General features: G+C 47.6%; 5 protein-coding genes across 5 annotated transcripts; 3 read left to right on the forward strand and 2 right to left on the reverse strand.

Annotated features, from left to right (window-relative positions):
• Positions 1 to 1,715: 1,715 nt before the first annotated feature.
• On the reverse strand, positions 1,716 to 6,488 carry ASPZODRAFT_57391 (hypothetical protein; the record flags this gene model as incomplete). The annotated part of the gene is made up of 8 exons (XM_022728681.1): positions 1,716 to 3,667; positions 3,731 to 3,893; positions 3,938 to 4,695; positions 4,758 to 4,991; positions 5,053 to 5,332; positions 5,404 to 5,636; positions 5,699 to 6,236; positions 6,282 to 6,488. 8 exons carry the CDS (start codon positions 6,486 to 6,488, stop codon positions 1,716 to 1,718), a joined length of 4,365 nt encoding a protein of 1,454 aa, XP_022586287.1.
• Positions 6,489 to 6,832: 344 nt separating this feature from the next.
• Positions 6,833 to 7,914, forward strand: ASPZODRAFT_163562 (hypothetical protein; the record flags this gene model as incomplete). The annotated part of the gene is made up of 5 exons (XM_022726634.1): positions 6,833 to 7,067; positions 7,128 to 7,220; positions 7,291 to 7,463; positions 7,515 to 7,637; positions 7,702 to 7,914. 5 exons carry the CDS (start codon positions 6,833 to 6,835, stop codon positions 7,879 to 7,881), a joined length of 804 nt encoding a protein of 267 aa, XP_022586288.1. The 3' UTR covers positions 7,882 to 7,914.
• Positions 7,915 to 11,937: 4,023 nt separating this feature from the next.
• Positions 11,938 to 12,674, reverse strand: ASPZODRAFT_138839 (hypothetical protein; the record flags this gene model as incomplete). Its single annotated transcript, XM_022724496.1, has 4 exons — positions 11,938 to 12,101; positions 12,154 to 12,312; positions 12,383 to 12,457; positions 12,491 to 12,674. The coding sequence occupies 4 exons, from the start codon at positions 12,672 to 12,674 to the stop codon at positions 11,938 to 11,940; spliced, it is 582 nt and encodes a 193-aa protein (XP_022586289.1).
• A 387-nt stretch (positions 12,675 to 13,061) lies between these two features.
• Positions 13,062 to 13,493, forward strand: ASPZODRAFT_138840 (hypothetical protein; the record flags this gene model as incomplete). The annotated part of the gene is made up of 1 exon (XM_022724497.1): positions 13,062 to 13,493. The coding sequence occupies one exon, from the start codon at positions 13,062 to 13,064 to the stop codon at positions 13,491 to 13,493; it is 432 nt and encodes a 143-aa protein (XP_022586290.1).
• Positions 13,494 to 14,442: 949 nt separating this feature from the next.
• Positions 14,443 to 16,066, forward strand: ASPZODRAFT_55754 (hypothetical protein; the record flags this gene model as incomplete). The annotated part of the gene is made up of 2 exons (XM_022728559.1): positions 14,443 to 15,034; positions 15,090 to 16,066. The coding sequence occupies 2 exons, from the start codon at positions 14,443 to 14,445 to the stop codon at positions 16,064 to 16,066; spliced, it is 1,569 nt and encodes a 522-aa protein (XP_022586291.1).
• Between the last annotated feature and the right edge of the window lie 57 nt (positions 16,067 to 16,123).

Genomic DNA, 16,123 nt, shown 5'->3' on the forward strand with positions numbered 1-16,123 from the left:
GCCGGTGTTTATTGATAATAAGAACAGACTTACTTCATGATGTAGACTCACAGAGTAGTCAATTCCTGCTGCACTCTTCAAGTGTACGGAGTATATTTCCTGCCTGTAGTCAGTGATGTACGCTTGTAAACATGGGAAAAATGAATAGGTAAAGCTCAACAGGTAATAAAATTAGATCATCATTATCCTGGTCTTCGTATTTCCCGTATAGCCAGCCTCTTGATAGGGGGCTGAATAGAAGCGCTATCACATTCTCGCTCCCTCTACTACTATTTTATGGATATAGATTATTCATTATGGAATTGTCATTATTTACTGTTTAAACCTATATTAAGTTAAAGATAAAATTAACCCCTGCAGCCTTTAAATCAGCGTCAGTGTTCTTCCTTGTCCTTTATCACTTTGATATGCTTAAACCGCTGCTCCCCTCTTGAGCTTGACGCTCCTCCTTTGACAACATCCAGGGGGCCACTAGACCGCTGAGCCACTGAAAATGTCTAGACATTATTAGAGCTTTTATCTGGTCATATATTTCTGTGACACCTCCTTTGTCAACCACGTCGGGATTTCATCCCCTTCACCCCCCCTCTTCGTCCTTTTCTTCTCTTTCCTTTCCTTTGGTTCCTCTCTCCTTGCCCCCGGCCGCCGAACCGCTCCCCTTTCCACCCGTCGTCTTCTCTCCAGCATCATCCCCCAGGCCACTCATCCAGCAGGGCCAGACTGCTCTCCCCAGGCTGATGTACCACGGAACTCCTGCAAAAGATGATTACTAAAACCGTTAGATAGACCTGGGAACGGGGTATCATACGTGGCTTGCCCATCATGTTTGTTACCCGCTCTAGGTCCTCGGCGCTCTTTGGCACGTATGGCGCAATGAGAGGGTATCTAGCCATGCAGAGCAATGTAGCCTTTTATAAAGTTGTTGAGAGTATCACCAAGGCGTTTATGTAGTAATCCCTTTGTCGCTCAGCGAAGTCAGACGTCTGATCATGGTGTGAGATTTCGACTCGAATGGCCTCGTGAAGAGACTAGAAGCAATCATCAGTCATAGAGATATACCGAGAGTCCTTTGTGTTTCGGACCTATGGCTTGGAGACAGTGTGTAGAGAGTGTGTAGAGACTTGCTTAAGCAGTCCATGAATACCTCTCCTTCGATGCCTTTAGGAGGATGACTTATGTATAAGGTTCAAAGCGTATTCCCTTGATTTGATTTATAAGTACTGAAGAGTGAATGATTAAGAGTGAGTGAGTAACTGATTAAGAGTAAGTGAGTAAGTGAATTAATCTGAACTTTCGTTCCTTCCTGGAGACTACCACTGCCTGCCTAAATGGGAATAACTGGAATGTCATGTGATGGATTATGTGATTCATCAGGTGATCTTCCACAGTGGAAGCTTGGAAGGAGAAGAGGAGGATTAAACAGGTCTATCTTATGATGTTCACAACCAGATCGAGGCGGCAGTACTGGGTAGACTCGGCAAATATTCTAGTCTATCTTGTTAAGAGTGCCTGTTTATTATGTTACGAGGGTGAGATGTGCTGGTCTACTGAAGTGTCTACCCTGGATTGTAGAGGTATCACTGACTTGGACTGATGAGTCCTTGGAGTCATCAGGAAGTCAATAAAGTTGTATATTTATTAGATTTATACCTTCGTAATATCTATAGAAGCCACTTTCAGTGCCAAGTACGGAATAAATCCATAAGCTATTGATATCAAATGCCCTGCAGCACTCTCCCCCCCTCCATGACAAGCACATTATCCGCATCCTCGATGGTCTCCAACCGATGCGCAATCGCTGCAACCGTATACCCCCGAAACTCCTCCCGAAGGACCCTCTGCATGACCGCGTCAGTCTCCCGATCGATATTGCTTGTCGCTTCATCGAGGAGAAGCAGGTTGCCGCGCGAGGGTCGAAGAAGGATGGCGCGGGCGAGGGAGAGGAGTTGGATTTGGCCGGCCGAGAGTGGGAGATCTTTCATCATGGTGTCAAGTGGAAGGGAAGCATCTCTCCTTTCTAGAACAGACGCAAGATGCACCTTATGCAACACTTGCAGCATCTCCTCATCGGAAACAGTTCCACTGCCTACATCCAGATTCTCGCGGAGTGAGCCACTAGGAATCAGGAAAGGGTCTTGCGGAATGGTGATGATCCGATGTCTGATCGTCTCTCGGGGGAGAGTGGCCAGGTCGACGCCGTCAATGCAGATTGTCCCCTTTGAGAAGTCGAGGAGACGGAGAATGCTCAGGATGAGAGAAGATTTGCCGCTTCCAGTGCGGCCGCGGATGCCAGTTTTGGAAGACGGTGGAATCGTCAAGGTGACCCCGTTGAGGGCGGTCGTAATCCCATCTCCGATACCACTGCTGCTGCTGTTGCTGCTGCCGCCATATCCAGCCACCACATCTTGCATTTCCACCCCTCCTCTTGCAGGCCACTCTTCCGGTGGTACGTGGTCTTCTCCCGGTTGAGCCTCCGGCTTGACTTCTCTCGCAAAAGCCGCAATCCTCGAGACAACCTCGAGTGATGCGTCGAAGCTGGTCCAAAAGTGAATGGTGACTAGGAGGGTGATGTTCACCGAAAGAAAAACGTTCATGGTGATTCCAACCTCGCCAGCCGTGGAGCCCCCCCCAGATTGGCCCTGAAAGATAACCAGGCTGACATTGATCAGTGCCACTGCTGCGATGATCAGATCAAGAACCAACTGTAGCCATTGCTCGATCCCAAGAAGGGAGTATGAGGGGATTTGCGACATATCCAACCGTCGGCTATTGTCAGACATGTACGCCGTTTCCCAGCCAAATGCGCGGATAGTCGTCAGTCCATTCACGGTATCCAGGAAGCTGGTGCTGGTGAGGGAGTTGGTTTCCAGGTCGAGCCAGCGAAGCTGCCGGCTGGTGTACAGGTAGACCTTTTGGACAACATAGACGACCGCCAACAGGATGGGGAGCGTGACGAGCAGGGAGGACTGTGCGGCCGTGTACAGCAGGAGAAACTGCGCCAGCAGCTTGAAAGCCTGGCCGCCCATTCGCGCCACTTGCGTTGGCAACCGGCGGTCGATATGTTTCATGTCCTGACTGAATCTGGACAGGGTGGTGCCGGTATCCTCTGCCGAGGAGGTGAAAAACGACAACGGAGCTTTCATCACCGTGGAGAGCAGTTGGCCGTGTAGAGCTCGGCCGGAGCTGGGCACAATCAGAAGCAGCGTTGCGTTGATCCCCGCCAGCGACACCCAGTGGGCAAGAGCCAGGAGGAGGTAGCCAGAGACATAGAACCAAGTGTGCTGCTCTGCCTGACCATCTGCGGTCCACCATCGCAGCCAGTTCTGGATCAGCAAGCTGAACCCTGCCGACGACGCCATGACAAGCGTGGTGACTAGCATCTGCGGTTTCCCTACTGCGTTGATGTACTGTTTGTAGATGGCGCTGTCGCCTGTTTTTCTCACCATCTCCATTGATCGTTCAGCGGATCGTAAAGAAGCCACTGCTGCTGCCTTGTTCTGTGTCTTGGCTTCGGATGAAGAGCTCACTTTCTGTTCGTTTTGTTTCGAGTCGATCATTCTGCTGATAGATTCAGCTTGGCCTTTCAGTTCATCCCACGGCCCTTGTTTCGAAACATGGCCATCCTTGTTGAGAATAACCACCAGGTCAGAAAGCGGGAGTAAATGAGCTGTCGAATAACTGTTATTCTACAATATAAACGGATGTTTCCTTCTAACCATAATCAACTTACTGGCATGTGTGATGAGAAAAACGGTTTTTTCAAGTTCTCGAAGGAGACCGTGTTGTCCAAAGAGTCGCTGAGCGATTGTCTGCTCCGTTTGAGTATCCAGTGCACTGAAGATGTCGTCAAGGACGAGAATATCCAATCGAGAGTAAACCGCACGAGCGAGAGCCTCCATCGTCAGTCTCAGCGGTATCATAGGAATAAGGAACTTACAACTCGCTGCTTCTGGCCTCCCGAAAGCGAGGTGCCGCCACTGGCAACCATTGTTTGATCGCCCCGAGGCAATTGCTGGAAATCCTCCTCGAGACAGCACGCATGGATGACTCGTTGGTACCATTTCACATCTGTGATCTGCGACCCTGGCGGCCCAGCAATGATCTCTTGGATGGTTCCGTTTCTTAGCCACGAGGACTGCGTACAGCAGGCAATGTTTTTGGAGGACACGGAGATGCTACCGCTGTCAGGCTGCACGTCCCCGAGAATTGCTCTGGCCAGTGTCGTCTTGCCGGAACCTGTGACCCCGGCGCAGATGACGAGCCATCCCTTTTGAACCTGAATGTTGATCCCCTGAAGGACAGGTTCTCGGGCTGTTGGCGATGGCCGGATGGTTGCGTTCTTGACGACGATGGAGAAGGTTCGATTGTTTTCTTCGTCCTGTGAATCAATAGATGTAGCTGTCACAACGCTGTCTATCTTGTTCACCCCATCTGGACCTGCCTCTGTCAGGATTCTCCGAGTGTCTTCATGGGAAGGCTCAAGAAGGTATTTCTGCAACCGGTCAAATCCGGCGAGGGCAGCGACAAGATCTGGTACGCTCAGGATAATTGAATTCGCAGGGGCAGTGACCATTTGAATGATAGCAAAGGAAGTAAACGCCGTATTTGTATCAAGGGGAGCTCCGCCAGTGAGTTTCGAATGGATGGCGTAGATTGCAAGTGTAATCGCTGGCCCGACTACATTCAAGAAGGTGACTATATAAGGTATTTAGTATTCAAACTGAGCATCAAAGAAAAGAAGAGGAAGAACTGCTCACCACAAGCTATCAGAATCGCATCTAGCCAGTACGTGATAAGACTGGCCTTGATTTCATTCTCTCGGGCGTTTTGGATCCTGGTTTCCATGGCGCGAGAAAAGCCACACATCTTGATGCTTTTCATTTGCTCCAAAACAGTCTTGGTGATGCCGATTCGGGCTTGTGTGGCATCGTTCCATGCCCGTTGCTTGCCTGCAAAATGTTGGGAAACGTATTTTCCTCCTCGCGATGTGACTATTGACGTTGGCGGAATGGACAAAGCGAATGGCATGGGGAGAGAGAAATTATCACTCACATAACACCAGAAGGATCGGAATCACACTCGCCCAACCGAGTCTTGAAGCGAGCATATACATTCCCAAACCAAGGGAAAGAAAAGACGACCAGATGGTATGGATGTAGCCGATCGACCACTGAACATCCTCGACATCACTGCTACTCAGAGTGATTGCAGATGAATCATCCGATGTGCTGGCAATGCTTTTCAAAGCCTTATCATGGAGAACGCCGATCAGGCATGCTCGGACTGCGATACGTACTTTGCGAGCAGCAATTGATCGCAAGCCATCGACGATCTATTCAATGTCAGTGATGGTAGTTAGAGATAGGTGGATTATTGCCGTCTCCCTCTTTCTCGCTCACTTACAGCCAATCCAACATAAATCACCATCACTGAGAGGATCAATTTGAATGATTCGAGGCAGTATGCATCCCCTGCTGGAGGGGGATCACTGACAAATGTGATCATATACGTGATCAAAAGCGGCTGAGCATAGCGAAGGAAAACCTGCACTGCGACATAAGGAGCAACACGCATATTCTGCCAGAAGGTGCATTTGAAAACCGCCACCACAAGGGCATATCTTCCCTCTGGTTTTGCTGGACAATTGTGAGTCATGTCGAGCGAGTCCATCCAACTGGAAAGGCCATGTTTGACTTACATCGACGTTCCCAACAAACCCTCATCCGCTCCCTCAGCAGGCTTGATGATAGCTCGCTATGCAACGTGGGCAGATCATCCAGCTTCAGCAACTGCTTGCGACCTCTCTGCAGCAAGGCGTTGACCCGCCAAAAGGTGATTCTGCTGAAAACACCGTCTGTCTCTTCGAAGGACAGGTTCTGGCTGGTCCATGGCTCACGTAGAATGGACCGTTTGCTCTGCGTTTCCAACCCCAAGAGTACCGTCTTGACTGCCATCAGAGCGATACTCAGCATTGAAACATTGCACTCGTGAGCAGTAGTAATGGATAAGAGCACTGCTTTGGCGATGTCGATGCCGATAGAGGTTGCCAGATACACATTGAGCAGGTCGGAAGGACTGATAGATCGACCGTGATGGACAAACGAGAGGAAGGAAATGGCAAGGGAGCACGCAAACTCCAGCGCTGTCGCCGAGACATAACGAATAGAATGGGGGTCTGCGAGAAGTTCGAGTACGAGACGGGATAATTGCAACGCAAGAAGCACCAAGGACGTCAACTAGAAGATCAGCAAGTGTTCTCGACAGGTGGTCCAGTTCCATACCAGTTTCAAGAAACCTCTGTAGTTTTGGCGAACTTTGATGCTTTCTTTGCGCAACTGAAGACATGTCCATGGTGCACAAAGAAGAAAGACAACCGAGGGACCACAGATTAGCAAAGACTGAAAGATAAAATCCCAGTCAGTGCCATGGCCAGCATCAACTGAATTTCGATGCGAGTAAGGTAAACAGAGAGAATTTTCCCCGTACATGGTGTCGAGAGAAGTCGAGAGGTTGTGTTGTAAAGGGGTGCAGCAGGAACAAAGAACTTCTTATAGCTTAATATAGTTCATATCGGCTAAAGAACCAGACAGGCCAGGACAGGGGTACTCGGGGAGAAAGGAAGCTCCCTGGTTAATACAACTAGTAAGCTGTTCGTCTGTTGTAAGCTGTAAGTTGTAACTATTAGCTTTATCAACTGACCTTGCTAGATTGTGGACAATGTTGACTCAACATCCTGTCAACTAACAATAGACTAGACATAACTTAAAAACGCTCTGTTCATTGTTTTATGCTATTTTTTGGTCGGTAGATTAGTAATATATTTGTTTATGATATGACCATGCAGGAAAATCTGCCAACATACTGGCCCCTGTCCGGGAACGAAGATGATAATGATGAACAGAACTGGGAGGAAAAAATAAGTCCACGTCCATGGAACAGGGTTTTTTCTTATAAACGAGCATTCTGGGCTCTCTCCTGCTTTGTAGTAGTCGGTTTGATCTTCGGCATGGTACAGTATCCTCGAAGCAAGCCAGTGGAACTGGGATCAGAAAGATTCTTTCCCATGTGTGAGTAATTGTCTGTGTCAAGACCATGTTTTTGATAGCCAAGATAACCTTTGTTTCCAGTCAAGCACCGAAGAGTCACATTCTTTCGAGCTGGTGAATTCGAACACAGTGTACCGGCCCAGGAGAATTCACCGTGGCCAAAACTCCTGCCAGGTAGGTTGTCGCTTAAAACAAGCCCCTGGAGTCGTCTACCAATCATTCATCTAATGACCTACCTGTTCAGAGGGCAGTTTCGGATTTGTGAAAGTCACTAATCCAAGATATTACAATATCACGGGTGGCTTGCCTCTCGATGTCGAAACCAATGCTCCAACGCCAGAGCTATACCGAGAGCCACGCAAAGAAAATGAGACTGAGATCTATGTGATCTCAATGTTTCACCAACTTCATTGTCTTGCAAGTCCCCAACGAGATCAACGGTAGAATCTTGCAACTGACAGCGAACAGATCATGATGCGTGACACCCTGATGAGGGTCAATGACCAAGGGAAAGTGGTGGCGGGCACCAGTATGCCCGAGGAGATGATCAGTAATGATCATCTTAATCATTGCTTTGATTACATTCGACAGGTAAGATTGATCTTCCTTTTCATGATGGACCATTCTTGACTCATTGACTAAATATCAATAATAGGCAATTCTCTGTGCGGGCGACACTGCCCTTGACCGATATGCATTCGATGACTCGGGCCCAGAGCTGCTTTATGCAGTGAATGGACTGGGGACGACCCATATTTGCCGCGATACTGATGCCATCTATGAATTTGAATCTCAGCATGCCTGGAAAAGACATGACATGGCGCATGTACACTGATCAGTCATTGGGATAGAATACCTAGGTATACTTATAATTGTTGCTACAAACAATAGAAAAGACAGAAAAGAAAGAGAAGTTGGTATAGTCTGCCGCATTACCCTTTATACTGGGGATAACTATTGATCCATTCATATTTTGACCTCTCAGAGAGCGAGCGCTACTAAATACCAGCAATAAAGATGATTTGATATGATGGTATAGAATCAAGTATGTTCACTGAATAAACCCAAAAGATCTATATAATCATCTGCAAGGCCTTGGTCTGCAGTCATCATCTGCTCATCCTTCTCACCCAAAGTTGTCTCCTTCATCTTGGTCCCTCCATCGTTTGATTGCCCAGAGGCAATTAGACTTGATATATCGGCATCCCAGTCGTATGAAGAGTTCGCTGTTTCAGTCGCCGCTGAGAGGAGATCTTCTATACTCAAGGTACCCCAGAGCTGATTCTCCGGTTCGAAAGTCGTTGTTGCGGTTGACTTACAGCAGCAGCCATTGTCGCCCCCCCCCCCCGTGCTGCTGCTGTTTCTGTCGTGAGATCTCCAGCAAGAAGAAGTCCGAGATCACCCCTTGTAGCTTTTCCCTTTGCGCATATACATTTCGCAAGATCTTCTTTAGAGTTTGGATCTGTATTTTGAGTTTCTCGACTTCGTCTTGTTGTCTCTGACGGTGTTTACGTTGAGAGTCTCGTAATTGGGCTCGTCGGTGATGGGTTTTGTCGCTCTGGTTCTTATTCTTATTGTTAAGACCATCCATCTGAGTTACTTGGGTCGCACTTACTTCAGAAGACTCCATTTTTGCCAGCGCTGTATCTATCCACAGGATATACATACTCCCTTTATAAGAATTGAACTGCGAGGCATGACTCGCTCCCTGCATCAGTGATTAGATTACACGCAACGTTCCCTATACCAGTCTATCCTTCTTTGCCACCCCGCGTGGTAACCTCGGCCATCGCGCAGGTGACTAGTAGCTATCGTCAGCCTATTGATTGAGTTTATTGTAGACTGACTCGATGAATACACTTAGTCAAAAGCCGAATTTTGCCAATTTGCTTACTACTTTACGCAAGTTGGTTCCGTGATACCCCCGATCCTGGAATTGCAGTCCCTGGACCTGAAATCCTACACTAGCTAGCCCCCTATTGACTGCCAATAGTACTCATTTATTTAGTACTTCTTCTGTTGGAGATTTACACAGCCAGCGGCGGTACGGAGTATGGAGTAGGTACACTAGGAAGTGTAACTACCATACCCTAATCCTAGTAGGCTGAATGACAGCCACCCCTGGGGAGAAAAGCACCAGATAAAACAAGATGTTGAGATTCTGTTACTAATGAGGTGATTATACTCCGTAATATCAAGGGTATCGTAATTATAAAATGCAAATAGTATCTAGTGGACTTGACGCAATCTAAAGTCCAAATAACATGATTATCAAAGGCCAACCCTGCTACATAATAGGCCATTAATTTTATATTCCCGAAATCAAATCAGTACTTTATTGCACACCCCTGCAAGCGCGAAATGTCTCAACCAAATCGGACCCTGGTTATATTTCAAGGATTCGTTGGCTGAATACGACGTATTTCAATTGGGTTTAAGTGTAAGTGTATGGAGGGGTTGACCAACGATTCCATGGACATGCCCCCCTGTCTTTCCTTAATCTCAGTCCCCAATGAAAGAACTCCCGCTTATCTTGTACACATTCAAGAAGTGAGACACACATATGTAGATTACAAGGTTGTTAAATCACTCCAAGGATCAATTGAACATAAGCAGCTAGCGTTGATACAGTGATACCTCATGTACTCCATACTAATGTATGTATGTATGCATGTATCTCGCAATTATCCTCTTACAGCCCAGTTCAAGGCTCTTTCAGAGTCGCTACCTAGTCTCCAATTTGGCGACCGAGACCTAGATCACAGCTCTCACCTCCCTGAAAACCTCTATATGGAGTACCCTACATTCTGGCCTCGCGGCTCCGTGTTGTTGGTGTTACAGCGACACCCCTGTGGATTTAACGACACCCTGAAGGATTTAAGGACGCCCTGAAGGATTTAAGGACGCCCTTTGAGATTTAGCGACACCTCTCTTCTTTATAAGGGAATTCTCTGCCCTATAATCTAGGCATTAAGGTATTGGGCCAGCTAGAAGAGTTATATGATCTATTAAGTTCTCTAACCTATTAGTACTCTGTAGTTATAACTACGGAATCTTAGGACTTGAATTGATATAGGGATTAAACAGGAATTACCTAAAATTACCTAAAATTACCTAGCAATCAATATAGTAATCATCTAGAGAATCACCTTGGAACCGCCCTAGAATCAACATGGGAATGACCTAGGAATTGACGCAGGAATCGACGCAGTAATTAAGGCAGGGATTAATGTAAGCAGTGACCTCGCACTGCTTGGGGGTTGATAGGTGAGATGTCGGTACGACTGGATAACAGCAAGGTCTAGGGATACGAGAAGTCTATGGTAGGTCTGATAAGAGAACAAGACGAAGTGCTTGAGGTCCTATTGTCTATCTGGGGGAATGGTATATATCCCAACTCTAAGCGGGGTACTTGACGGGTGCCCGACCGGTGCCCAACGTCGACTAACAGTCGCGAGGTGTGCTTAGTCAGGTGGGTTGTAGGGCGGCGTCGGTACCGGCCTTACAATTAAGGCAGAAGTTGATAAATTATAATAAAAGTTATATAGCTTTGAGCACTTGGTGCTAACTGCCTTGAGACCTGGATTCTATGGCAGAGGAGTTCCCTTATATAGAAGGAGAGGGTGTCGCCGTATCACTGCTTGTATTATATTATAGATCTCCAGGCAATAACTAAGGAATCTACTCCACATAATAAAATCAGCATAAATTGTGATGTCAGGCGGAAAGATTGAGTCAATTTGCTAAAACACCAGCTCTTGTTGATCTATTACTTATATATAGTTATACTCCGTAGTCTTGAGCTAGATAACTCCAACGCGCTGCCACATTCAAATATCACCACCACCGCCACCACCACCACCACTCACCGCGTGGTTTCCCTTCATCGCCACTAGAAGGAGCCCTAGAAACCATTCCTAGTAAGTATACCATGATTAATTTCCGGATTGCATATTAAAGGGTTTTGCTTATGATAAGCGCAGCAGATCTATCTGCAGGTTGCTCTATCAGGGACAAACCCTAAATGACCTAAGATCCAAGCCACATCTGCTGGCGCCTTAAGAGGTCTATTCCATGAAAACAAACATATACAACGATTATAGCTTCAGGAAACTGTTGGTAGATTGACTCAAGGTCCCTGATCATGCAGGCATCCTCATTGTTTTGAAGATGGTTTTGGGAATCTACCTGGATTAGGGTTCTTCCAGAGGGACTGGAAGATCTCACCCAGTTACATAGGAACAGATGTTGTTTCATTGTTCTTATATCTTTCTTATATTTTCCTCTTTTGTGCTTTGCACTTTGCTCCATATATTTCATTACTTCACTAGTGCATGCCTTCTATATAGATATACACCAGGAGGGGTCACTTGGCTGGGATGAGAAGACTACTAATTACTACAATTCCCAATATACCTTCACTCTCTAGGCCTTGCCATTAGCGCTGAGTGAGCCCATTGATGTAACTTATCCCAATTTCGACAAGTATGAACTTGTTCAAATGCCGGCTAAAATCAGTTTACATTTAGTAATAATTCCATGCTATTGTTTATCTCAGGTTCCTAAATAAGGAGAAAAACAGAACTTACCATTGACATATTGATTAGAGGTTGATAATACATGATGACAGGTGTCATATCCGCACTACACTGAATGCTTTGGCGAATGTAATCAAGGCAATGGTCTTAATTACCGCCACAAGAGAAGGTTAGCTACTCCTCATTGAGAGATATTATGGACAACAAACGAAGAAGGAAATCGAGTGGCAAACCAAGGTGAACCCTAGCTCCATGCGGACTTTTGTCCAATGGGCCATAGTAATCCTGATCCAGAGACATTCGGATACGGTTCTAGATAGATGGTTAAGGTACAATTCGCCAGGAATTTTTTTTTAGATCGCCAAAGGAGCCATACTATGCAATGAAGTTGATGGAAAACATCCAGTCCAGTCTCGTAGGCCTGGTACTGTGGATTGAAATAGGTCCTGTCCTTGATATCTGGGACCTGAGACCCGTCTAAATTCACGATTTGACCTGGATATAAAGGGGGCGCTTTCTGTCAGTGTATGACAAAAAAATGCCCAAAAAGCATATAGGTATACACATACCCTTCAGTAACTCATCCCATGCCTTATCAATGGCAGGCTCGGGAATCCCCACATATTTTGGTCCAGAGGCGTCTTGGATATAAACACTTCCATCAGCATTAAAATGTATGCCTCCAGTGAAGAGAACTTTTTGCAATTCGATCTCCCCCTTGGCAACAGCTATGGACAAATGTGAAATTAGTTTTACATCATCTAGCCAAGACCTGGTGTGTGCAGGGGTTACTCTTACCGAGGTCAGTATCGAAACCTTTCTCATAAGTGCCAAAACATTGTGAACCTCTTGTATAGGTCAATAATAACAGAACTGCGACAAACGCGACAAGCGCAATCAACACACAGAGAAGATTGGTCGCCAGTCTGGACCAGAAAAGAGATGGATCATTGCGCTGAGAGCCCGCGATAAAAACGTCAGACAATTGATCAAGGTCACTCTTGAGGAGTCTTTCCGTATCTTTCTCTTCGTCTTGGGGAATCATGTTGTGCTTATTTGAGATGTTGCGGAACCATGTTGAGGCCCTCATGATAAGCCGTATAAACTATTTTGTGCTTTCTCTTCTATACATTACATTTTAAATAGAAAAAAAAGAAAAAAGAGAGTGCTGGTAACCATGATTTCATTGCCTGTCAATATTGAGTCAACAACACATAATCATCATCCAGGGTCAGACTTATCTGTGGCCAGAATCAAAGAATCAGTGGTCAACGCATCGTCAAAATCTGGTCAACATGGGATTTTTCTAATGCTGGGGGCACTGCAGGCTTTGTAATTAATTCAAGTGATCATATATATAAGTATACATTATATTGATAATCTGTTGCCCACTACACCCTCTCTGTCTAACCGAGTCTCCTTGAGAAGTAAAGAATCAGACAAAATTTCATTACTCCCAAAGCCCTCCCAGTCCATCATGAAGATTACTATAACTCTCCTCGCCGCCATCATGGCCACATCCGTGATCGGATCCCCAATTGCAAACCGTGATGCCCCCTCGGCTGCTGAAGTCAAGCGCGAAACTGAGGAGCCTTATGAACATAAGGCATCTATTTACAACAAACGCGAGACCGAGGAGCCTTATGAACATAAAGCATCTATTTACAACAAACGCGAGACTGAAGAGCCTTATGAACATAAGGCATCTATTTACAACAAACGCGAGACCGAGGAGCCTTATGAGCATGAAACATCCATCTACGCCAAGCGTGAGACTGAGGAGCCTTATGAACATGCAACATCCATCTACATCAAACGTGAGACCGAGGAGCCTTATGAACATAAGGCATCTATTTACAATAAGCGTGATATTGCCAACTACGATGGGCTCACGTCAATTTATAACTGAGATATCTAATATGTATCTCCCTGGAATTCATCTGAATTTGAGTTTTCTAATTGTTGAGGGCACATGGTTCTCATGGAGACTGGCTGTGATAGTGAATATATAGGACTTATGGAGCTATATGTTCAGACTTGATAGTACAAATAGTACTCATTTGATTTACTTATAGCTTCAGAGTAGAGTAATCAGGTGGTAAGTACAGCCTAGGCAATGAGAAGCTTATAGTTAGGCCTGATTATAAGTAATTTAGGAGTACGGGATAAAGCTGTATCTGATGTTAGATACTATCCACTATAGCCGTCTGTAATTAAAACCTATTAAAGACCTTCTGAATAATACCCTATTTACTATAGATATAATCAACACTCTATTATAAATATATCTGTATGAATTATCATCATTTATAGGATGGCTTAATATCTCAATTTTATTGTTGAGTAATAGACTACCTGCAGACAGTAAAGATGTCCAGAATCTAGATTTATGCATGGTCTAGTTACTAGGAATTAGGTAGATCTTATCAGATGATCAAGTTAGGCATAGTTATTAGAATACTTGACTCTGGTGCTCGTATCTGGACGACTTCCTGCCGAGCCGTGTCCGGCCTGGTCCGTCTTCACGAATGGCTCTGCCCTGCCATGGCACGTGTATATCAACGTGTGGGCGCATTTGGGGCTCTGTGCCGTTTCCGTGGCTGAGTAGCGGCGAGTCTATTGTCTATTGTCTATTGTCAGTCCACTATTGAGAAAGGCTCCCCTCCATTTTCTCTTAGTCTACTAGCTTTCTCCACCAATGACGCATCTTATCTGTTCAGGGTAATCTGATTGTCCATCCCTTGCATAGATTTTTTTTTTTTTAAATTTTTTTTAATTAATGAGTTTAATTGCTTAAATACGGAGTACCCAGCCAGAATCATAATCAAATCTCAACAATCGACAACTGACAACTCACAATGCAAGAATTCCTTGTTGTGCTGGCTCTCGCCTTGCAGGCGGCCGCAGTGTCTTCCTCGCCGTCGTCTCCGTCGCCCGCCCCGACAGGCGCCGTGTACGCCTCCGGGTTCGACATCACCACCAGCTGGGCGAACCTGAGCCCCTACAAGGACTCCCCGGGCTTCGGACTGCCCAAGGGCGTGCCCCGGGGCTGCGAGCTGTCGCAGGTGCACGTCCTGCACCGGCACGCCCAGCGGTACCCGACGGCGTACCCGCTGGACGGCGACGGGATGGCCGCCTTCAACTCCAAGCTGGTCGAGTACGCGGCGGCACACCCGAACGTGACGGTCGGCAGGGGGGCGCTGGCCTTCCTGGCGGACTGGGAGTACGTGATGGGCACCGACACGCTGCTTGCCAGCGGTGCGGCCACCGAGGCCACTTCGGGGGCCGGTCACTGGGATCAGTACGGGCGCGCCCTGTACCGGGCCGGGGCCGGGATGGCGGCGTGGAACGAGTCGTTGAACGTGTTTCCCAACGGGACGGCGAGGCCCAAGCCGGTCTTTCGCACCACTTCGCAGGCGAGAATTCTGGAGAGTGCTCGCTGGTGGTTGAGTGAGTTTTTTCTTGTTTCTTTTTCTTGTGTTTTTTACTAATACTAGGCGTCTAGGCGGCTTCTTTGGAAATGCTGGAGCGAACAGTTCGGCCGACTTGTACGAGCTGGTGATCATCCCCGAGACGGACCCCTACAACAACACGCTGGCTTCCTACGACTCGTGTCCAGGCGACATGTCGGAGGGCGATGACTCGGCGGAGGTGTTTGTGCCGCGATACACGCAGGATGCCCTGGCGCGGCTGTCGGCGCTGCTGCCGGCCGACTTCAACCTGACGACGGCGGACGTGCTGGCGATGCAGAACCTGTGCCCGTACGAGTACGCGACGCTGGGGGCCTCGGCCTTCTGCAGCCTGTTCACGGAGCAGGAATGGCGCGACTTTGAGTACCAGATCGAGCTGCAGTTCTACGGCGACTACGGCTTCGGGTCGCCCTCCGGTCGCGCGCAGGGGATCGGATACGTGCTGGAGCTGGCGGCGCGGCTGGAGGCCAAGCTGATCTTCGCCAGCGACACGAGCATCAACTACACCTACGACGACAACACGGCGCAGTTCCCCCTCCACCAGCCGCTGTACATGGACATGTCGCACGACGACATCATCCTCTCCGTCCTCACCGCGCTGGGCCTGTCGTACTTTCGCTACGGGCCAGATGGCCTCCCCGAGGATGTCGCTCACGCCCCCGAACCCCGGACCTTCCACCTCAACGAGATGACCCCCTTTGGCGCCCGTCTGGCCTCGGAGGTCTGGACGTGTCCCGCGGGTGTCTCGTTCGACGAGCTGGCCCCCGTGCTCTACCGCAACCCGGACCTGTCGGCAACGCCGAATACCACCGACTACCTCCGCTTCGTGCTCAACAATGCTCCCCTTCCGCTCGACGGGCTGGCCAGCTGCGCGAATTCCAGCCAGGGGTTCTGTCCGCTGCAGGATTTCTTGCAGGGGGTGCCCCAGCTGCATGAGGAGGCGGAGTACCAGTATTCTTGTTTTGGGAATTATACCACGGGGCATCAAGTGGGGGATGGTGTTCCTGAGTAGATAGTACAGAGGAGATAGTACTGTATCTCCTCTAAAAATACTCTCTTCAGTCAGAAA

This window comes from Penicilliopsis zonata (assembly GCF_001890105.1).
Source record: "Penicilliopsis zonata CBS 506.65 unplaced genomic scaffold ASPZOscaffold_1, whole genome shotgun sequence".
In the NCBI taxonomy this organism is placed as follows: Eukaryota; Fungi; Ascomycota; class Eurotiomycetes; order Eurotiales; family Aspergillaceae; genus Penicilliopsis; species Penicilliopsis zonata.